Here is a 23,123-nt window from a genome sequence, read left to right as displayed (position 1 = left end):
AGGGCCTCTGAGATCCAGGCAGGGCAGGGCCGCTGAGATCCAGGCAGGGCAGGGCCGCTGAGATCCAGGAGAGGCAGGACCACAGAGATCCAGGAGCGCAGGGCCAGTGACATCCAGGAGGGTCAGGCCACTGAGATACAGGCAGGGCAGGGCCACTGAGATCCAGGAGGGGCAGGGCCACTGAGATCCAGGGGGCCCGGGCTGTTCTCCCTCCTGAGGCTCCAGGGGACGGTCCTTCCTGCCTCTTCCAGCTTCTGGGGCTCCAGGCGTCCCTGGGCTCGTGGCCACGTCGCTCCCGTGTCTGTCTCTGTCTTCACGGGGCTTCTTCTCTGTGTCTGTGTCTCTCCTCTTGCCTCTCCTATGAGGACACCTGTCATCGGATTCAGGGCCATCGTGATCTAGGATGGGCTCATCTCAGACCCTTCCCTTCGTCACATTGGCAACGACTCTGTTTTCAAGTAACGTACCCTTCACCCTACTGGGAGCCAGGACCTCCAGATGTGTTTTGGGGGCCAGGACCCAATTTAACCCACAGTTAATAAGTCCATATTAAGTGTTTGAAATCTTAGATCTATCCTCTTGGTCAGGAACATCTGGGTCGTTTCTCGTTCTTTGCGGTTTCCAATGACGTTCCCGTAGAGCATCAACCGTGCATCTCCAGTGGTGTTTCTGTCCCAGTCTCTCTAGGGAACACCGTGGACTCTGGCCTGAGAAGGTTCTAGAAGGTTCTCCCGTCTGCATGTTCCGGAGAATTCCATGGGCTTTCAAGGACAGTTTTACACAAACGTGGTTCAAGGGCTGAGAATGCCTCCGGCCTTTGCACCTTTGTTGATTCTGTGGCTGACGTCTTGTTTTTAATGGATTTTCAGTCTTCCCTTTGTGAGGCCAGATGAGGACTTAAGGTGCGAATATAATCCCATCCCCGCCCCTTCTTTGTGCCTCTCTTGAAAATGCTCTTACCTACTCTCTACGCAATTAGCTAATAGATGATATTGCCAGGTCATGTCTTATTTGCTATTTTCAGTGGCCGCGTGGTTTTGCCAGTAAAGTTTTATTCACACACACACACACACACACTTGTTCATTTACGTGTTTTTTGTGTTTCAACAGCAGAGCTGAGTAGTTATAGCAGAGACCAGATGGCCCATGAAACCAGCAATATTTAATATCTGGCACTTTCCAGAAAACTGGGAATCTGGTTGACTGGGATCTAGGGAGATGAATGTGTCTTTGCTTTTGTTTCCCTCAAGTCCCTTATTGGGATCATGTAGATCCTAGAGTGGAGGGCCCCCGGTTTCTAGAATGATTCTGCCCGTCGTTGACCATTCATGTCCCCCACACCAGAGGATCCCATTCCGCAGGCAGTTCGCTGGGGACTTCTGTACTGATGTTTACCCCAGAACCACAAATCCCCCCCGGTGCTCTCTCTGTCAAGTTGAGATACTAACGTCCTGATGAAAATATTGGCCTTTGCAAGCTCTGTGGGTTTGCAGATTTTCACACGGATGGTTCCAACTCGGCTCTCAACGTTCTCTTTAACGCGGATCGCTTTCTTGAGGATTCCTCCCTCGCCCTGAGTCAGCGTTGACAGCTTGGTCCCTTCGAGGGTTGTGGGTGTCGACAAGTGTCGGAATTAATGAGGACGGCCAGGGGAGCGCTTCTCGAGGCCTGCCCGCCACGCGTGCCCCTGGTCTCATCCGAGCGCCTCTCGTGAACCAGCTGCAGCCCACAGCTCCCTTGAGGGCTTCATTACCGCCCTTCCTTTTCCATCTGCCTTCCTACCGACTCATCATCGGGTGTCTACTTCCTCCGGCAAAGGGACTTGGAAACATGGTCTCACGCCAGGAGAGCAGCCTCATTCGGCCTGCCCCAGACCCGGCTGGGAGCGCCCCGGGGACGCGTGGCGCAGTTCCTTGAGAGGAAGCAGGAGGCTGGCACGACTCTGTCGGTCTCTACTTTCCCAGGCTCCGTGTGAGTGCAGATGAAGCTGTTCCGCGGTCGTGAGACCCAGGAAACGCATCCGCCAGGTGTGGGGACCGTGAGGAGGCACGGTCCTCGGTGCCGGGCGCCTCTGGACCCCTGTGTGGGGCTTGTTTCAAACAATCCCAGGTCTGGTTGTGGGTCTCCCCACAGTAGGTGGGTCTCTATTCAGATGAAACAAATTGACAGTGTAGGATGTGGCCACGTCACCGCAGCATGTACGACTGGTGACGGCTGGTTCTCTTTAATATGCATTTGGATCAGCCGGTCATTGGGTCACTCGATTGCTTTTTGATGGATGTGTCAGGAGGATGGCAGGTTGCATTAATCAACTCAAGGGCACACGTCCAGCCATCCTTCCCCCCTCGTTCAACAAGATTCAAGCACACTGTGATCACGACCTTCAGTTGACCTTCTGTCGTGCTGTAGGGACCTACCGCCATTCCTCTTCCGTCGTGGAATTAACCTGTGGTAGGATATCTCAGACGATCCAGGAGAGCCCAGCGCCATCACAGGGGTCCTCGTAAGGGAGAGGAGGGTGGGTCAGACTTGGAGAAAGAAGTGACAAGGAGGCAGAGTCTCCCCTGGAACATCCAGGAAGAAGGCAGCCCCTGCCAACCCTCGGATTTTGGCCCACTGAGATACGCTTTACACTTGTAACCTTGTAGAATTTTGAGACAATAGATCTGTGCTGTACTAAGCCACCAAGTTTGTGATAAATTCCTGGAAGTTTCACCTCCCTTGGGTCTCAGCTCTGAAGACCGTTCTCTTGTGTCTTTGCCAAGTGTGTTGGCTTCAGCTCCTTCCCCTGTAGAGCAGGTGGACAAGACCCGCCTCTCAGGTATATCCTGATTACATCAAACCAGATGGGATCCCCCCAGGAGGTGTGGAGCTGGGAGTCAGTGCAGGATGTCCCTTCAGACAGACTGAGGACATCTCAGGCAACCTTCCAGGCATGGAGCGATCAAGACTGCTCGTGGGGGCATTGGGGTGGGCAGTTCCCATAGTTGCACCAGGGTGATGGGAACTCAACTAGCTATCCCTTGGTTTGACTCCAAGCATTCTCATGAGTGCCAAAAGGAGAAATCTGGTGGCAGTGGTCTACCCTAGTGTTGGGGGTAGCAGGCGAAAGCTTGACTGGGCTTGGAGCCTTGGAAGGTGGGTGGAAGACTGGGCCAGGGTCCAAGGAGGATGAACAATGCTGGAGCTATGTGTGATGCAGAAAGTGGGTCAAGATGGCGGGTGGTCAAACGGACACCACACCTGTCTCCACTGTGTCTGCCATCTGAACTCAAGACCGAGAAAGGAACTGAGCTGCCCTTTGTCTCAGTTCTCCCAAGAGCAGCTGTTCCCAGCCCCATCCCAAAGCTTGTCCGGGAGACAAGCTTACCATGTGCTACAAGCCAATGGGCACCTTAGGATGTTAGCTCTGGATGCCAGTTGGGGAACGTCAGTGATGAGGTGAGATCAGAGCCATCCACTTAGAGGCCATTGCATTGGTGCAGGGGGCACTGGATGTGCTCGAGAGGGAGAGAGGAAGGTCAAGACATCTTGACTGGTTGACTCTGGCATAGGAAAGAGGAAAGACTCAATGATAATTCCAGGGTTGCTGACTTAGGAAAGTGAGAGTAATGGTGATTCCAGTCCAAGACATGGGGCGATGAGAAATGCCCAGGTGGGGATCTGGGAAGGCTTGACCTTGAGGGGGTTAAGTAGGGTCTCTGGTTCCCCATGTACCAACTGGGCTGCCATGAATGTGCGTCTCTGGCTCAGAGGAGAGTCAGGTTTTCATTCCACAGACGAAGACATGAAAGGAGGTGAGAAATGAACCGTAGGCATGGGGGACGGGGAGGCAGATTCAGGACCAAGAGGGAGAGGGTTGGGGTCTATGGAAAAACCAAGACGTGGGCATTCAGCACGACCCCACCCTGACCCTCCCCCACCCCCACCGCCCACAGTGCCCCTCGTTTGGGTAATTTGTTAATTCTGGATAATAACATCTGAAAAGATTGTTGTGAAAATCGCTAACCGAATATGTGTGAAAGCATTTCCAAAACTGTAAAGCCCTCTATAATTATGTGATTATAAGGCATTCATGTTTCCCTGCGGTTGTATTTAGCACGCTTTAAATTCCATCCTTATTTTGCTATTATTTTTTCAGGCATCTGTGCCCAACCGTCGACCCCATAGCCCCGGCCTCTTGTAAGCTACAGGGTGGTGGGGGTTGTTTTCAAAATAGCTTTTCTCTGCCCCGAGAGCCAACAAAATATTGGTGAGCATTTAACAGACATTTGCTGTACTGAATCGCACTGAAACAGTCTGTAGTTTCCAGTTCCATCCGTGGCTTCACGCAGAGAAAACCTTTAACTATAAATACACAGAGCCCTCTTCCCTGGTCTCCCAGCGGGCGTCTGGTTCCCCAGCGACCCCCCTGCCCCTGATAAAAGCAACACATTTCACTCTTGGGTCTGGTTTCACATTTTAGACATCTTCCAAGTCTTTAAGGATTATCTTGTTTTTTTTTTTTTTTTTTACAAGCTGTAGATAAAACGGGGTATGTTATTTATGCCAGAGGAAGCATTGTTTAGAGAACCTTCTTATCTATGCAGAAGGTGACTGATTTTTTCAGCACAGACTGCCCAGGAAACACACTTCATCATTCTGGGAGTGAGCCAGAAAGCAGCTCATCTCCACTACAACTGCACGAGGGCAGGTAATCAGATTTTGCTGGGGGATTTGATGGTGGTCATCTGTCCTTGGTGTTGCTTGAGGCCAGAGACAGAATGCAGGTGATGTGGGGCTTTCCGCATATTCGTCTTAATTAGGTCCTTCCCGATCTGCCTCCGTGATGTGTATGATCACGGACCTGAGCCGCCAGTCGGTTTGAACACAGTTGTGTACCTGGATCCCATCCTATCGATGGTTCTTTGGCGAATTAAGCTAAGGAGGGTCTGCCTCATTTACCCATCCTGGTTGGGGCTGAACTTCTCTAGGACGTGAGTTCCATGACTGAATGAGCCAAAGAGTGATCCCGGGGAAGAAGAAGAAAGGATTAACAACGCTGGTCCCTGGGGATGAACATCCCCTAGCTTGAGCTTATGGGTCATGAAATATCACCTACATCTTTACCCTCCAGGTACGGGTCGTAGAGGTCATAGGAGAGGAAGCCTTTTGACCTTGCCTTCTTCCCAACATGGCGTCCACCACAGGAAAAGTTGAGTTAGCGAGGGAGGATCCCAGTGCAAGAGATCGCCAAGAGCGGGAGGGCTTTATTCTGCTGGCCCCATTAACAGTCGACCCACGTGGGCTTTCCTTGTCAAGGTTCAGACGTGGTGGCTCCCTGGGGCATCCAGTCTACAGCCTGGTGCCCAGCCAATGGCGGATCGCTCCACCGTGAGCCACAGGCACAGGAAATAAGAGCGCAAACCAGAGAGAAGCAAAGCGGAGACGTGAGCGCGGAGGGGAGGTGACACCAGCTGTGCCTACCCTTGCCGCTGGGGTGTGCAGGGTTCTAGCTCAAAGAGATTCAGGACAAACCTCCCTTCGTCTCCGTGGTCTTCTCATCACCTAGACCACGGCATCTTTCAAATGTAGAGCTTGGGGTTGGGGCATGTGTGTGTTCGCTCAGGTGGCAAAGTCCTCTTCCGGGAAGAGCACTGATCCCACCACGACCTCATTGCACCCTGATCACTTGCGAAAGACTCCACCTGCTGATACCGTCCCGTTGAGGGTTGGGGCTTTCCCGTAAGGGTCTGGGGGGACGTGCGCATTCGGTCCAAACGGGGACGCCACATGGCCGAGAAGTTTCTGCCGATACCAGTCTTCCTTCCTACTCTGAGGTCCGTGGGGCCGAATCTGACCATGTCCTGCCCCGGACTCGTCATGTAGCAAATGAGTGAAGGTATAACCACCTGTTCCTTGGAAAAGGTGGGTGCACACAGCTCCTTCCTGAGATAGGAGACACCTGCCGGGCCAGCTGTTCCTAGAGCCTTCCGCAGGGAACGTTCCAAGGCAGAGAGGAAAAATCATCTACTGAGTTGAATTAGGGTTCCCCAGGCTGCCACAACTAAGCACCACGGACTGGGTGTCCTAAACAACTCACATTCATTGTCTCCCTCGGAGATCCAGGCAGGGCCGAGGATGGGAGTCTGAGATCCAGGGAGGGCTGAGGATGGGAGTCTCAGATCCAGGCAGGGCCGAAGCAAAGAGTCTGAGATCCAGGCAGGGCTGAGGCTACGGGTCTGAGACCAAGGCAGGGCCGAGGCTGGGGGTCTGAGATCCAGGCAGGCCTGAGCCTGGGGGTCTGAGATCCCGGTGGGGCTGAGCGTGGGAGGCTTAGATCCAGGTGGGGCTGAGGCTGGGGTCTGAGGCCAAGGCAGGGCCGAGGATGGGAGTCTGAGATCCAGGGAGGGCTGAGGATGGGAGTCTCAGATCCAGGCAGGGCCGAAGCAAAGAGTCTGAGATCCCCTCAGGGTTGGAGGCCAGGAGTCTGAGATCCAGGCAGGGCTGAGGCTAGGGGTCTGAGCTCCAGTTGGGGCTGAGGATGGGGGTCTGAGATCCAGGAGGGGCTGAGTCTCGGGGTCTGAGATCCAGGCAGGGCCAAGGCTGGGGGTGTGAGATCCAGGCAGGGCTGAGGTTGGGGGTCTGAGATCCAGGCAGGGCTGAGGTTGGGGGTCTGAGATCCAGGCAGGGCTGAGGTTTGGGGTCTGAGATCCAGGCAGGGCCGAGGCCAAGAATCTGTGATCCAAGCAGGGCTGAGTCCGGGATGCTGAGATCCAGGCAGGGCTGAATTTGAGGGTCTGTGATCCAGGCAGGGTCGAGGCCGGGAGTCTCAGATCCAGGCAGGGCTGGAGGCTGGGAGTCTGAGGTCCAAGCAGGGCTGAGGCTGGGAGAATGAGGTTCAGGCGGGGCTGGGAGTGAGAGTCTGAGATCCATGCGGGGCCAAGGTTGGTGATCTGAGACCCAGGCAGGGCTGAGGCCTGTGGTCTGAGATCCAGGCGGGGCTGAGTTTGGGGGCTGAGATACCGGCAGGGCTGAGTTTGGGGTTGAGATTCAGGCAGGGCAGGGGCTGGGGTCTGAGGTCCAGGCAGGGCTGAGGCTGGTGTGTGAGGTCCAGGAAGGGGCAGAGGCTTGTCCCTCCTCTGTCCTGTCTGTCTGTGTGCTCATCCTCTCTTCTTAGAAGGACCCCACCCCCTTGGGATCAGGCCCATCCTAACGACTCATTCTACCATAATCCCCCGTTTAAAGACCCACCTCCAAATCAAACACATTTTGGGGGCCGACGGCGAGGGCTTCACCGTATGAGTTTTGGGGGGCGCAGATGAGCTGGCCTGAGGCTTGTGGCTTTTGCTGAGCCCCGTCCAGCTCAGCAGGAAGGCTGCTGCCCAGACAGAGGCTGGAGCTGGGCCCGGGGGACGCTCCCCCTGGTTACTCGGCTGTGCTGGCCGTCCCCCTGCCCGTGGCGTTTCCCGCTCTACGAGCCCCCTCGGGCTCAGAAGTCGTCTCCCTTGTGGTTCTTGTGTATCACTTGCAGCCATGTTTCTACTTTTGCCAAAAGCCTTTCACTCGCAAGGCGTCGCGCATTTCCCCTGATACTCGTGTGGAAAAGCTAGTTGTATAATTTCCGTTTTCCAGGTGAGGAAAGGGTCCTGGGAGGGTGGTTGGTTTGGCGAAGGTCTCGCAGGGAACAGGTGGTGAGGCAGGAATTTGAACCCAGGTCCTGAGGCTCTTGGGTGTGTTCTCATCCTCCAGGGCGTGCAGGTAAATCCCCAAAGGTTAAAATCAGGTGTGTGACGGCATGCGAGCTTGTGGGTGAGCACGTGTGTGTGCGTGTGGGCTAGTGTGTGTGCATGTGCCTGAATACGTGTGTGCCCACGTGAGCACGTGTGTATATGTGTGTGTGCATGTGTGAACATGTGTGTGCACAAGTGAGTGTGTGCATGTATGTGTGTGCCTGTGGCCATGTGTGAGCACGTGTGTACATGTGAGCATGTGTGTGCACATGTGTGTGCATGTGTATGTGTGTGTGCCTGTGGCCATGTGTGAGCACGTGTGTGCATGTGGGCATGTGTGCACACGAGTGTGCATGTGAGCAAGTGTGTGCACAAGCGAGTGTATGCATGTATGAGTATATGTGTGTGCATGTGACCATGTATGAGCATGTGTGTGCATGTGAGCATGTGTGCGCACATGTGAGTGTGTGCATGTGTGTATGCATGTGGCCATGTGTGAGCACGTGTGTGCATGTGAGCATGTGTGCGCACATGTGAGTGTGTGCATGTGTGTGCATGTGGCCATGTGTGTGCATGTGAGCATGTGTGTGCACATGTGAGTGTGTGCATGTGTATGTGTGTGTGCCTGTGGCCATGTATGAGTACGTGGGCATGTGTGGGCCCGAGTGAGTGTGCATGTGAGCAAGTGTGTGCACAAGCGAGTGTAAGCATGTATGAGTATATGTGTGTGCATGTGACCATGTGTGAACACATGTGTGTGTGCATGGGTGAGTGTGTGTGCATGGGTGAGTGTGTGAGCACATGTGTGTGCTCATGGATGAGTACGTGCAGGTGTGTGTGCATGTGAGCATGTGTGTGCCTGTAAGCACGTGTGTGTACGTGTGTGTGTACTTGTACACATGTGCGTCTCCACACTTATCATGACACCCTCCATCTCACGCGGACATGACCTATAATTGCTCTGATGGGTGATGATTAGGATGTGATATGAGATATAATGAGGTATAAATGAATAAAACCATCTCTTTCACGAGCTGTCAAAACGTTTAGGAATTAAAGAATACAAATGAAATCTCATTTCCGTCTTCATTATGAGCCCAAGGCTTTAAAATGTTCGACAAATGATCAGCGGTTGCTTTTTGAAGCCTGGCATCTATCATGTATTTAAGCCATGATACTTGGGTAAGTGGATGTGATTAATTCTTCACAAGATGCATTCTAGCCAAGACACTGCTCTTTTCCTTGCCCCTTCGTGTGTCAGCAGAGCTGGCTGCCCGGGGATGGCTTGGGTGACTGTGTGCATGTGCATGGGAGTGTATGTGTGTATAGATGTGTGTGCGGGTGTGTAAATACGAGCTTATGTGTCTGTATCGGAGTATGTGTGTGTGTGCGTGGGAATGGATGTGTGCATGTGGGTACATGACTGTCCACATGAGCATAGGTGTGTGCATGAGTATGTACGTGTGACTGTGTGTGTGAAGGTATGTGTGGGAGTGGGAGTGCCTGTGTGTACATGTGAAAATACATATGAATACATGTGTGTGAGAACATATGCGTGTGCAGGTAAATATGTCTGTACATGACTTGCGTGCCTGTGAATGTATGTGCATACAAATGTGTGTACATGCGTGTGAGTATGAGTGTGTATAGAGTTGTGTGTGTGCGCATGGGAGTGTGTGTGCATACGAGTGTGTGTATGGTTGTGTGTGCCTCTGGGAGTGTGTGTGTCTACGGGAGTGTGTGTGTGTACATGGGAGAGTGTGTGTTTATGAGAGTGTGTGTGCACATGGGGGTATGTGTCCATGGAAGTGTGTGTGTGCGTACATGGGAATGTGTGTGTGCGTGGAGTGTGTGTGTGTGTGCGTGCATGTGAGGGTGCATGCATGGGAGTGTGTGTGTTCACGTGGGAGTGTGTGTGTGTGTGTCTCTGGGAGTGTGTTTGTACCCCTGGGATTGTGTGTCTGTTCGTGGGAGTGTGTGCATGGTAGTGTGTGTGTCCATGGGAGTGTGTGCACGTGCATGCGAGTGTGTGTGTCCGTGGGGGTGTGCACATGTGGGAGTGTGTGTGTCTATGGGAGTGTTTGCACAGATGGGAGTGTGTGTGTGCGTCTGTGGGAATGTTTGTGTGAACGTGGGAGTATATGCGTGCATGCGAGTGTGTGCGCATTCGTGGGAGTGTGTCCATGGGAGTGTGTGTGTCTGTGGGAGTGTGTACACGTGCGTGGGAGTGTGTGTGTGCTCATGCGGGTGTGTGCGCATGTGGGAGTGTGTTTGCACATGTGGGAGTGTGTGTGTGTGTGTGTCTTTGGGAGTGTGTGTGTGTGTCTATGGGAGTGTGTGCGTATCTGTGGGGGGGTGCGCACGTGGGAGTGTGTGCGCGTGCGTGGGAGCGTGTGCGCATGCGTGGGAGTGTGTGTGCGCACGTGGGAGTCTGTGTGTCTCTGTGGGAGTGTGTGCGTGTCTGTGGGGGGGGTGTGTGCGCACATGGGAGTGTGTGTGCGTGTCCGTGGGAGTGTGTGCGTGTCCGTGGGGGGGTGTGCGCATGGGAGTGTGTGTGCGTGTCCATGGGAGTGTGTGTGTGTCTGTGGGGGGGCGGTGTGCATGTGGGAGTGCGTGCGCATGCGTGGGAGTGTGTGCATGGGAGTGTGTGGGTGTGTCTATGGGAGTGTGTGCCTATGGGAGTGTGTGCGTGTCTGTGGGGGGATGTGTGCACGTGGGAGTGTGTCCGCGTGCGTGGGGGGGTGTGCGCACATGGGACTGTGTGCGCATGCGTGGGAGTGTGTGTATCTGTGGGGGGGTGTGTTCACGTGCGAGTGTGTGCGCGTGCGTGGAAGTGTGTGCGTGTCCGTGGGGGGGTGTGTGCACGTGGGAGTCTGTGTGTGTCTGTGGGAGTGTGTGCGTGTCCGTGGGGGGGTGTGTGCGCGTGCGTGGGAGTGTGTGCGTGTGCGTGGGAGTGTGTGCGTGTCCGTGGGAGGTGGTGTGCACGTGGGAGTGTGTGCGTGTCCGTGGGGGGGTGTGTGCACGTGGGAGTGTGTGTATAGGAGTGTGTGTGTGTGTGGGAGTGTGTGCGTGTCCGTGGGGGGGGTGTGCACATGGGAGTGTGTGTATGGGAGTGTGTGGGTGTGTGTGGGAGTGTGTGCGTGTCCGTGGGGGGTGTGCGCATGGGAGTGTGTGTGCGTGTCCATGGGAGTGTGTGTCTGTGGGGGGGCGGTGTGCATGTGGGAGTGTGTGCGCGTGCGTGGGAGTGTGTGCATGGGAGTGTGTGTGTGTGTCTATGGGAGTGTGTGCCTATGGGAGTGTGTGCGTGTCTGTGGGGGGATGTGTGCACGTGGGAGTGTGTCCGCGTGCGTGGGGGGGTGTGCGCACATGGGACTGTGTGCGCATGCGTGGGAGTGTGTGTGCATCTGTGGGGGTGTGTGTTCACGTGGGAGTGTGTGCGCGTGCGTGGGAGTGTGTGCGTGTCCGTGGGGGGTGTGTGTGCACGTGGGAGTCTGTGTGTGTCTGTGGGAGTGTGTGCGTGTCCGTGGGGGGGTGTGTGCACGTGGGAGTGTGTGCGTGGGAGTGTGTGCGTGTCCGTGGGAAGTGGTGTGCACGTGGGAGTGTGTGCGTGTCCGTGGGGGGGGTGTGCACGTGGGAGTGTGTGCGTGTCCGTGGGGGGGTGTGTGCACGTGGGAGTGTGTGTATGGGAGTGTGTGTGTGTGTGGGAGTGTGTGCGTGTCCGTGGGGGGGGGTGTGCACATGGGAGTGTGTGTATGGGAGTGTGTGGGTGTGTGTGGGAGTGTGTGCGTGTCCGTGGGGGGTGTGCGCATGGGAGTGTGTGTGCGTGTCCATGGGAGTGTGTGTCTGTGGGGGGGCGGTGTGCACGTGGGAGTGTGTGCGCGTGCGTGGGAGTGTGTGCATGGGAGTGTGTGTGTGTGTCTATGGGAGTGTGTGCCTATGGGAGTGTGTGCTTGTCTGTGGGGGGATGTGTGCACGTGGGAGTGTGTCCGCGTGCGTGGGGGGGTGTGCGCACATGGGACTGTGTGCGCATGCGTGGGAGTGTGTGTGCATCTGTGGGGGGGTGTGTTCACGTGGGAGTGTGTGCGCGTGCGTGGGAGTGTGTGCGTGTCCGTGGGGGGGGTGTGCACGTGGGAGTCTGTGTGTGTCTGTGGGAGTGTGTGCGTGTCCGTGGGGGGGGGTGTGCACGTGGGAGTGTGTGTATGGGAGTGTGTGGGTGTGTGTGGGAGTGTGTGCGTGTCCGTGGGGGGTGTGCGCATGGGAGTGTGTGTGCGTGTCCATGGGAGTGTGTGTCTGTGGGGGGGGCGGTGTGCATGTGGGAGTGTGTGCGCGTGCGTGGGAGTGTGTGCATGGGAGTGTGTGTGTGTGTCTATGGGAGTGTGTGCCTATGGGAGTGTGTGCGTGTCTGTGGGGGGATGTGTGCACGTGGGAGTGTGTCCGCGTGCGTGGGGGGGGGTGTGCGCACATGGGACTGTGTGCGCATGCGTGGGAGTGTGTGTGCATCTGTGGGGGTGTGTGTTCACGTGGGAGTGTGTGCGCGTGCGTGGGAGTGTGTGCGTGTCCGTGGGGGGTGTGTGTGCACGTGGGAGTCTGTGTGTGTCTGTGGGAGTGTGTGCGTGTCCGTGGGGGGGTGTGTGCACGTGGGAGTGTGTGCGTGGGAGTGTGTGCGTGTCCGTGGGAAGTGGTGTGCACGTGGGAGTGTGTGCGTGTCCGTGGGGGGGTGTGTGTGCACGTGGGAGTGTGTGTATGGGAGTGTGTGTGTGTGGGAGTGTGTGCGTGTCCGTGGGGGGGGGTGTGCACGTGGGAGTGTGTGCGCGTGCGTGGGAAGGCCCACCCCCGTGCAGATGAAGACGCACGTCCACCTTGTGAGGCCCGGAGGCCTCCCTTGGACGAGCAGGCTCGCAGGTCCCGTAAACGGGTTGACCGCGTTGGGCACGTTGTGTGTGCTTTGCGCTGTGTTCGGACGACAGGGGAGGCCAGAGAAGGAGAATGCGGTGCAGAGACTCATTAGGCAGAGAAAACGCATTTCCAAGACTATGTGGCATTTCCCGAAAAGCATCCGCCTCGCAGCGGACGCGTGTTGTTCCGGGGTCGGCTGTGTAGACCGACGGGGCCCGTGAGAAGGGTTGAGGGGCTGGGGCGGGCGGATTTCCGCAAGTTTATTAAGCAACATAAGACCCCCCCCCCCCCCCACGAAGCGCTCAGCCTGTCGTAAGCAGCTCAGGGGACGTTCTGCTGGCTTCTGGGCGCAGAATCACAGCCCCGAGGGTCCTGGGGTCACCACCATTTGCAGTGTCCTGAGGTCCCTTTGGGTCCCCCGCCCCGCGGACCGTGCGCACGTTGTGGCGTTGTGACGTTGCCGCGGTGCGCCAGACGCAGGGCTCAGCCCTCACGTGTCTTGTCTGCGTTCCCAGCTTCTCTTTGCACTTTGCTGTCCCCCTACGCGGTGACCGTTGCCCAGGAACGCTGCCACCCCCCGCCCCCGCTGGAAACTCGCGTCTGTGGGGGCCCCAAGAATCCCGTGCCCTGTGCTCCCAAAGCTGACGCGTCCTGGCCTTCCTTCTCCCGGCAGACCCCAGATGAGGGAGCCTGGACCTCCGTCTACGCAGCAGTCACCCCGGACCTGGAAGGAATCGGCGGCCGCTACCTTTACAATGAGAAAGAGACCAAGTCTCTGACGGTCACGTACGACCGAGATCTCCAGAGACAACTGTGGGCCACAAGTTGCCAGATGACCAGCATCCCTGACGTGACCCAAGACACCCTCTTGGAGTAACGGCCACATTGGGAAGACCTCGCCTCGGCCCGGCAAACGCAGGTCTTGACCGATCCCCGTGTCTGCCTTTTCCACAGCTGTTGCCTTCAGGGCTCTGTCCCCAACGGTCTCCTGTCTGCTGTCCTGCCTTTGCGGGAAATCGGGGAACAAAAGAAATATTGAGTGTGGCCTCCAAGTGGCCGTGAGCCATAAATTGTGTGGCAAGTTTCTCCCAAGTGCCAGGAACCATTAAATGCTGCCTAAGCCAAGTGCTCCATGTTTCTTGAGTAACACACGGCAGGGAGTAGGTTTGAGGAGACACGTTCCAAGTGACACAGGCACTTGGACACGAGCATGAAGCGTTGGGTCTCCAGAGGTTTCTGGGTCCCATGAGTCCTTTGTTCTCCCACGCACCCACTATTCTGGACACTCAGCTTGGACTCCTGGGTCCCCAAGACAGAGAGACATGAGCCTTCCTCAGTCTGTTGGGTCCAGGTTGAGGTGGAAACCCATGGTCTACTCCACACTTTGACAATGACCCGGCCCCAGGTGCCCCCTTCCGCCCATAGGTCTGCTGACATGAACTCAAGCCCATCGTCATGTGGATATGACCAATGCCAGTCAGGGATTCCGTAGAACAGGTGGGCGGACAGGGTCCTGGACGGCACTTCCCATAGAGATCCGTAGGATGGGGAGGAAGAGAGGGGTCTGGAGAGCTCTTGCCATGGGTTGTGTCCCCATGGGTTGTGTCCCTAACAGAATGTCTAAGGTCGTTGGGGTTGTGTCCAGTCGGTCTCTCTAGGAGGTGAAGTACGATCCGGTTCAAAAGATACCTGCACGTGCTACCCTCCCAGAACCTGTGAATGTGATGCTACTTGGAAAGGTAACCTTTGGGAGGGAATTAGGACAAGCGGATCATCTTGGCTTCTCGAGGCAGACCCAACGTGATCCCAAGTTTCCTCTTCTGAAATAAGTACAGACAGATTTCATGACAAACGAGGAAGAGGTCATGTGACGATGGGGGCAGAGATTGGAGAGACGCAGCCACACACAGGGACTCCTGGAGCCCCCAGAAGGTGGAAGAGGCCAGAAGGATCTTCCCCGGGAGCCTCTGGAGGGAACGTGACCCTGCCCCGCCTGGGTCTCCAGAGCTGGGGGAAGGTGAACTCCTATGCTTCTAAGCCACCAACCAGGGGCGCCTGGGTGGCGCAGTCGGTTAAGCGTCCGACTTCAGCCAGGTCACGATCTCGCGGTCCGTGAGTTCGAGCCCCGCGTCGGGCTCTGGGCTGATGGCTCAGAGCCTGGAGCCTGTTTCCGACTCTGTGTCTCCCTCTCTCTCTGCCCCTCCCCCGTTCATGCTCTGTCTCTCTCTGTCCCAAAAATAAATAAACGTTGAAAAAAAAAAATTAAAAAAAAAAAAAAAGCCACCAACCAATTGATAGGAATTTGGAACCTGATAGAATCTGACGGAAATTGATAGGACCTCATACAGTTCCCGACGCTTCCGAATATCTCACGCACTCTACTGGGCAGGATCCTTGACTTTAGCGCTCATCCTCACCCCCAGTCGGGCAAGGATGGCTCAGTCCTCCGTCTGAAGATGTCCTCAAATTCTAACAACGACAAACTAGCCGTTGGAAATGCAATAGAAAGGACACTGTGTGTGTGCCTCTGGACTGCAGGTGGCATTTCCAGACCAGTGACTGCAGGCTGGTCATCTCACTCTCCATTCCCTCAGTTGACAGAATCTCATCAAAGACTCAAACCCGATGTCAACTCCGGGCACATGCATTCTTTGGAACCACAGCCCGCAGCTCTTCCAGTGTGGGGTTCACACTGGACACGGGGACAGGTGCTTTATAGTTCGCTGCTTGGATGCTCAGGGTGGATGGACTGGCGCCATGAGGCGTTCTCCTTCGGGAATGGAGCGTCCTTTAATGGGAACTTAATAAAATGCAAAGGAATGTCTTTGCTCTGGTTTGGGAGACGTGAGAATGCCCGGGGTGAGTTCTTTGTGTTTTCGTGGCCAAGGTGGTAAACCCTACAGAGACCTCCTTCTCAACAAAGATGCTGAAGATGTTTCTGAAGATCCACTAAGGCTCGTGGGTTTTGGTTGCCCCCTGGGGGAGCCTCTGAAAAGGATTGCTGGTCATCTCCAATTTCAACAGAATTGCAGAAGCAATTCCTCTGGATAAATCAGCATTTCTGTAGAGCTTCTGAAGGCCTCTTCTTGATCTGCCAAGTTCAAGGACCGCCCCCGCGCCCCTGAGCCAGGCACATTTGAATTACAGCTTCCAGCCCTGGGTATCGGCACTCCCTCAGACTGCTCAGATATCCTACTAAAGCCCTAGACTCCGGACTAATGTCTTTTAGAACTAGAATCCCTTCCTTGATTAAACCAAGAGCGAGCTGTGGCTCATCTAGTGTTCTGAACAGCCGGGAATTTGCACCACAAAACAGAATCTTGAGTTCTGGAAGGTGCCAACGTTGGAGCATGTATATGTCATCAGAGAACCTATTACAGCTTGAGGCCATTGTACACAAATGCCAACGACCGTGTCCATGATCACAAAGGTACTTTCCGACTCGAGGCTCGGGATGGCTCCTGGCCAAGCCGACATCTTCCACCACTGAGATAACACACACGCCGGGATTTGACAGATGCCACAGTCCCCAAGCTGAGAAGACGCGCTTCACAAACAATTTGTACGTTGTAGGACCCTGGCCTCAGATGCCTCCTCCTTGTCACGTGACAGCCCTTATGTTTCTTTTCCTCCCTGGGAGAGAGAGGGAAGAAAACAACAACATAGTTCTGGAGAAGGTAGCTTGTTCCCTCGACACCGGATCATAAAATTCCTCGGAGACATTTCCCAGAAGCTGGAGAAATCGTGCGGATCTCTGGGTGAGTAAAGCGGAATCCATGGCTTGGCAGGCACTGGAGATCCTGGGTTTGAGCCTGTGGCTCACGTTAGGGGAGTGGACAGGGTCTCCGTGCACCCTCCAGGGTGACGACTTTCCATCCGCGGGCAAGACTCGATTCGGTAGTTGGGCTCATGATGTGTGTTTGTCTTCTCGTTAAAGACGTTCTTTTCTTCCCTCGGTGTAGCAACAATGAGCTCTGTTTGGGTTCAGCAGTGGGAGGGACCCCGTCATTCATTCATGTGTTTAGTCACTTAGTCAGTCAGTCAGTCAGTCAGTCAGTCATTGCTACAAGCCAGGTTCTGAGGAAACACAAGCTCACTCAAGTGACCAAAGGCTGGTCCGTGTAGTACAAAGGCTCTGTCTAGATGCCAACTGGATATTGAGGATGTCTGTACCATGAACAGGTGGCATGGGTACCTCTCGTCTTGGCTATTAGGAAACACAACCAGAGAAGGTGCACTGGGCTCCCTCCAAGGAAGGAGGTGGGATTGGGGGGAAGCTTCTTGGATTGGCCTATGGGTCAGGGAGGGCATTCCATGCTCATTTCCATTGGATCGGAGCTTTGGGAAGCATGAAGTCTTGCATTGGGTGCCATCATTAAGCCTTTGGGTCTCTGTGATGCATCGTCTACTGAATGATGATGCTGACACCCACCCTGTCTGTACCCAGCTTTGCTGAGAGGACAACACGACCCATGTATGCAGTCTGCTTAAGACAAGTTCAGGAATAAATGTATGCCACCCGTGTCTTTGCATCCAAAGTCTGGATTTGATTTGCCATTCAAGTGGAGAAATCACACTTGACCCTTGAACCACAAGGGGTTAGGGCTGCCCAGCCTCTATGCACTCAAAAATCCACATGTAACTCTTAACCCCCAACAAATTAACTGCTAAGAGCCTACTGTGGACCGGAATACACCATGTTCTTACAATGAGATCAGTACAGAAAATAAAGTGCGATTAAGAAAATCATAGGAAGAGGGGTGCCTGGGTGGCTCAGTCGGTTAAGCGTTCGACTTCGGCTCAGGTCATGATCTCACGGTCCGTGAGTTCGAGCCCCGCATCGGGCTCTGTGCTGACCGCTCAGAGCCTGGAGCCTGCTTCAGATTCTGTGTCTCCCTCTCTCTCTGACCCTCCCCCGTTCATGCTCTGTCTCTCTCTGTCTCAAAAATAAACAAACATTAAAAAAAAATTTTTTAAAAAGAAAAAGAAAATCATAGGAAGAGAAAATACATTTACAGGACTGTGCTGTATTCATTGAAAAAAATCCTCATCTCAGTGGACCCGCACAGTTCACACCGTGTTGTTCAAGGAATTGTAGTGGCAGCTGTATGTTTTGTCATCTGGGTACCGGTATCCTAGGCATTGGGTCTACATCTTTTGCTTGTTTACCAAAAGCTTTAAAAGCACAAACACAATCCCAGACTTAAGTCCCTCCTGGTTTCCAGCATGTGCCCTGAAGGGACAGTGCGTGAATGTGTGCGTGTAGTAATCTCTGGCTCTGAGATTCTTAACCAATGAAGTGCGTTCTCCTGTTCAGGAATAGAGCTCTACCAGTGTGTGCGTTTAGTTGCTAATCTATCATTTTTGGTTACACCAGGTGTCTAATTTCTTCCTTTGCTTCTCTTTACAATTCTTTGCCTTCTTTCTGGGATGTATCGTCCGACTTCCTGACTTGACGAATGCCATTTATTTTTTGCTTTCTGGACATCTAGGCTTCTGTGTCCCTCATTTCTCCCTCTGACTTGGTTTATGTCTCACAGATACGGTCTGCCATTCCTGTCTCCTTGTTTTCCTCTTTAGCCCGTGGGTTACTCAAGCGTGTGTTTAAATTTTCCCAGACGTGTAGATTTAAAAATAATTTTACTGTCACGGGTCCAGCAGTGCCTTAAAAACTTTGTTTGCTCTAAGTCACCCGAGACCCACTTACATTGTCCCTCAAAGAAGACCGTGGGGTACAACTGGTCTACCACGGTGCTAAGTGTGGCCAACTGGGTTTTCATGGAAAACATCCTAGAGAAAATCAGAGCATGGTAACTACGAGGGCCTTTTTTTAGGGGGGATATTCATTTTATTCTTCTGACTTTATTGAGGTATACCTTAAGTATATACTTAATGTGTAGGGCACGGTGCTTTGATCGACACTTACATTGGGAGATGTCTATTTACTATAACTTGGGCAGAGTGTCCTGTTTTGCTCAATGAGTCTTTTTATGGTCATTGCCCTCGCAAGAGGTTGGCTGTACACGGGGATTCAGGCTGCAGAAGTGAGTAATACTGTGTGAGTAATACCACTGTCGTGAGTTGGGTCCAAGTCACCTACACCTGATGAGTTGTTGGCTTCCCTTCCCCGTCGCCCGGTGGTTTTCCATTCTGGCTGTTTTCCACACGGTTCATGGAAACACAGAGAAGAGCACATTGAAAAAACAAATCTCCCCCTCGCATTTAGCAGGAGGATGCCAGCAAGGTAGACGTGTTGTAAGGCACAAGACAGGGCCACCTCATGTAGAATGTCCCCACGCCCACCTGCCTTCTCAACGTCTGGCCCAGATGCAGGTGAACATTCTGTGTAACTAACCCGCGTCTAGAACCAAATGCTCTGTTGACACATAAATGCCGTCGTTGCATTTTCCAGCCAAGCAACCACTGCATTAATCCAAGTTCGCCCTTGGTTGCATCGTTCAACTTGTGCAGAAATTCAGGTTGCAGCTGCTGGCATTTGAGTGAGAACACAGCATGCCTGGGGCAGCCTCTGTTTTGAGGCCAACACCTTCACTGGGGGTCCCACATGCAAGCATCTTCCTGCTTCATCGTCTCCAAGCACTGACATGTTCCAACGCCTATCACTTTATTATAAATTGTATCATGTGGACACGGCGTGGCTATCATTCAGTTTGACTATGGGGGTAAGTATCTATGATTTCATTTTAGGATAGTGCGGGCGCATTAAAAATGCATTCCTGGGGCACCTGCGGGGCTCAGTCGGTTAAGCCTCCAGCTCTCGACTGTGGCTCAGGTCATGATCTCATGGTTCGTGAGTTTGAGTCCTGCATCGGGCTCTGTGCTGACAGCCCAGGGGTTGCTTGAGATTCTCTCTTTGTCCCTCTCTCTGCTCCTGTCCTGTTCATGCTCTATTTCTCTCTCAAAATAAGTACATTCTTTCTCATTGACAAGTAGTATTCCATTGTATCTATAAACCACATCTTCTTTATCCATTCGTCAGTTGATGGACATTTAGGCTCTTTCCATAGTTTGGCTATTGTTGAAAGTAGTGCTATAAACATTGGGGTACAAGTGCCCCTGTGCATCGGCACTCCTGTATCCCTTGGGTCAATTCCTAGCAGTGCTACTTCTGGGTCATAGGGTAGACCTGTTTTCAATTTTGTGAGGAACCTCCACACTGTTTTCCAGAGTGGCTGCACCAGTTTGCATTCCCACCAACAGTGCAAGAGGGTTCCCGTTTCTCCGCATCCTCTCCAGCATCTATAGTCTGCTGGTTTGTTCATTTTAGCCCCTCTGACTGGCGTGAGGTGATATCTCAGTGTGGTTTTGATTTGTATTTCCCTGATGAGGACTGACATTGAGCATCTTTTCATAAAGTATGGCCATTTGTAGCAACGTGGATGGAACTGGAGAGTGTGATGCTCAGTGAAATAAGTCCTACAGAGAAAGACAGATACCATATGTTTTCACTCTTATGTGGGTCCTAAGAAACTTACCAGAAGACCATGGGGAAGGGGAAAAAAAGAAAAGTTAGAGAGGGAGGGAGCCAAAACATAAGAGACTTAAAAGCTGACTATAAACTGAGGGCTGATGGGGGGTGGGAGGGAGGGCAGGGGAGGGTGGGTGATAGGCATTGAGGAGGGTACCTGTTGGGGGAGCACTGGCTGTTGTATGGAAACCGATTTGACAATAAATTTCATATTAAAAAAAATAAGTACACTTTTAAAAAATAAATAAATGATAAAAAAAAGCATTAGTGGGTGCCTGGCTGACTCTGTGGGCGGAGCATGACACCCTTGATCTCAGGGGCGTGAGATCAAGCCCCACGTTGAGCCTGAATGGTAGTTAAAAAAGAAAAATGCATTACCATACATCCCTACACGGAAATATTATTTGACCATGAAAAAGGAAATATTAATACACACACCAAGAACCAGCCTCAAAAACGTCTTAACATACTTAAATCCATAGACACAGAAAGATTAGTGGTTATAGGGGCCGGGGGAGGGAGTAAAGCATGGGGTCTCCTTTTGGGGGAATGAGAATGTTCTGGAACCAGATGGGCGTGATGGCTGCACAATGTGGCGAACGTGCTAAATGCCTCTGAATTGTGTACATGTATTAACGTGCATAGAAACAGAGGCAAAGGTGTTCCGCAGGGTCCCCCTTGGTCTCCGTCCACCTGACCCTACAAGCACTGTTTCCAGACTAGATGCTTTGAACACAGCTCCCGACACACCCCGGACGGCTACCTATCTTGCTTTTCAAACACAAAATCCTGCAATATGTCCAATGCTCCTTCGCATGTAGAATCGAGGCCCCAGGGGGGAAAAAACACACCTCCTCTCTTCAAAGACCTGTCTGCCTTACACTGAGGCTGCCTATTGAGAACGTGCAAATATCTGGGCAGTCTGGTCTCAGAAAGGGCCCTGGTTAAAGCAGACCGTCCCTATTCAACCCCTGGCTTGGCCTCTCCTCCCTGGGGCCGTAGATCTGAATCCAAGTGGCTGCAGGCTGCTTGGCTTGTTTGTCTCCAGCCTTCCCTCCGGCATCCTTGGCAAAGGCGAGCCATTTTAATGCTGCCTTCTAGCAAAAGTCCTGCCTCATGGACCCTCTGTATCTCTGAAGGAAAGGGGATCACATGAGCAAAGCCTTCAAAACGGGAACAAACAGGTTTCATCATTTTTGCGCGTCTTCGAAATCCTTTCCGTGGCACTTTTTATAAACACCGACACGGAGAGAAATACAGCAGTCACTTGCCTAAGAACCCAGGAAGCCCAGACGCTCCGCGCAAATGGGTGGCGGCCGCAGGGAGTTATAAAAACGGTCCTGGGTGATGAACACAACTCAGGAAGCTGTCAGAAGGCACAGGATTTGCTTTCAGTATGTGCCTCGGGTATTAGGAAAAATGGCTCGTGGTGAGGTTTTATATGCAAAATAATTCCCCGACGGCAACGACCAAAAGCACCGTCAGCCGGAACAAATAGTGGCCCTCGTGCAAAACGGCTGGTGGATGTGTTTCAGCAGGGACGGGACGACATCAGGACTTTATGAATCCCCAGCCGGAAGCCCGCGGGACAGAGCCAGGAAGTGCAGCCACGTGGGCAGACCTTGGATTCTTCAGACATTTGTTTCACAGATAGACACATGTATATGCATATGTTCATATGCATATGTAGATATACGTATATGTGTCTATGTATCCCTGAAACAAATTTGTGAATCACACACACACACACACACACACACACACACTCATACATGCATAATTTCTATGGGATGATATTATTGCATATGCTCAGGTGTCTCAGATATCCTCATCCAGGCAAGCTTGGTAGTTTGGGTTGGTTTATCCTGTGGGGCAGCACATCCTGGGCACTGTAGGTATTGGTTTCCACGCGGCAGATCCTAGTAGCAAACCCCCAGTTGTGACAGTCAAAACTGTCCCTAGGGGCACCTGGGTGGCTCAGTCGGTTGAGTGTCCAACTCTTGATTTCAGCTCAGGTCGTGATTTTCTCTTTCAGTTCGTGGGATCAAGCTGTGCGTGGGGTTCTGGGCCGACAGCAAGCAGCCTGCTTGGGATTCTCTCTGCCCCTCCCCTACACATGTACGTTCTCTCAAAATAAGTAGACATTTTTTTTAAAATGTCGCTAGATATCAGCAAGTGTCCCCTGGGGAGTAAAAAGTTGTCTCTGGTTGCAAAGCACTGCCATACCTCATGGATGGATAGATAGATAGACACATGATAGAAAGATGGATGGATAGGTAGGTAGGTAGGTAGACAGGTCATAATAGATGCATGGATGGGTAGGTAGGTGGTAAGATAGATGGATGGATGGATGGGTAAGTGGATAGATGGATGATAGATAGATAGATAGATAGATAGATATGATGGATAGATAGATAGATATGGATGGATGGATAGATAGATAATGATGTATGGGTGGATGGATGGATGGATCGATAGATAGATGATAGATCGATAGATAGATAGATAGATAGATAGATAGATAGTAGATAGACAGATAATGTGATGGATGGATAAATGGATGGATAGATAGATATTGATGAGGGAGTATAACCAAGCCGACAAGTTGCAAACACCCCCATCCCACCCCCAGGTGGAATGCGTGATATTCCTCAGGCACTCATGGCTGTCCAAGAACAAAGGAAAGGGGGAAAACAAATGGTTAATAGAGAACATAGTCCTGCAGGACCTGTGTCTCCACCCATTTACAAATGTCTTAGTAAATAATAAGAAAATGGCAATTTTATCAATAGACTAATCTCCAGAAGCCTATAGACTCGATTTCCTAGACCGCAACATCACCCTCCCTTCCACAGTGATGTGGGGAACAAAGGCGGAAGGAAATGGCAGATAAAACTCAACTTCCTTCTAACTTGCAGCCCTTTGGCAAATCCTTGAGGCAGGCAGAGTAAAACGTTTCTCCAGAAACTACCTACTGTCTTAATGCTAATGCTTTGCTAGAGGGAAAAACCACCTTAGCCTGACAA

At 52.8% G+C, this 23,123-nt stretch overlaps 1 protein-coding gene across 1 annotated transcript in view; it reads left to right on the top strand.

Moving 5' to 3' along the window:
* Window positions 1-13,733, top strand: part of DHRSX (dehydrogenase/reductase X-linked) — a 136,743-nt gene extending 123,010 nt beyond the window's left edge. The window contains exon 7 of the mRNA XM_047075839.1: window positions 13,282-13,733. Within this exon, the coding sequence (XP_046931795.1) occupies window positions 13,282-13,485 (204 nt within the window). The 3' untranslated portion in view covers window positions 13,486-13,733. The remainder of the gene's footprint in view (window positions 1-13,281) is intronic.
* The last annotated feature ends 9,390 nt before the right edge of the window (window positions 13,734-23,123 follow it).

This window comes from Lynx rufus, unplaced genomic scaffold (assembly GCF_022079265.1).
Source record: "Lynx rufus isolate CCGP_SWC_20201006 ecotype Redwood Valley unplaced genomic scaffold, mLynRuf1.p SCAF_14, whole genome shotgun sequence".
Classification (NCBI taxonomy): domain Eukaryota; kingdom Metazoa; phylum Chordata; class Mammalia; order Carnivora; family Felidae; genus Lynx; species Lynx rufus.
Note: the sequence above shows the minus strand (reverse complement) of the source record. Positions and strands in the feature narration are given on the sequence as shown.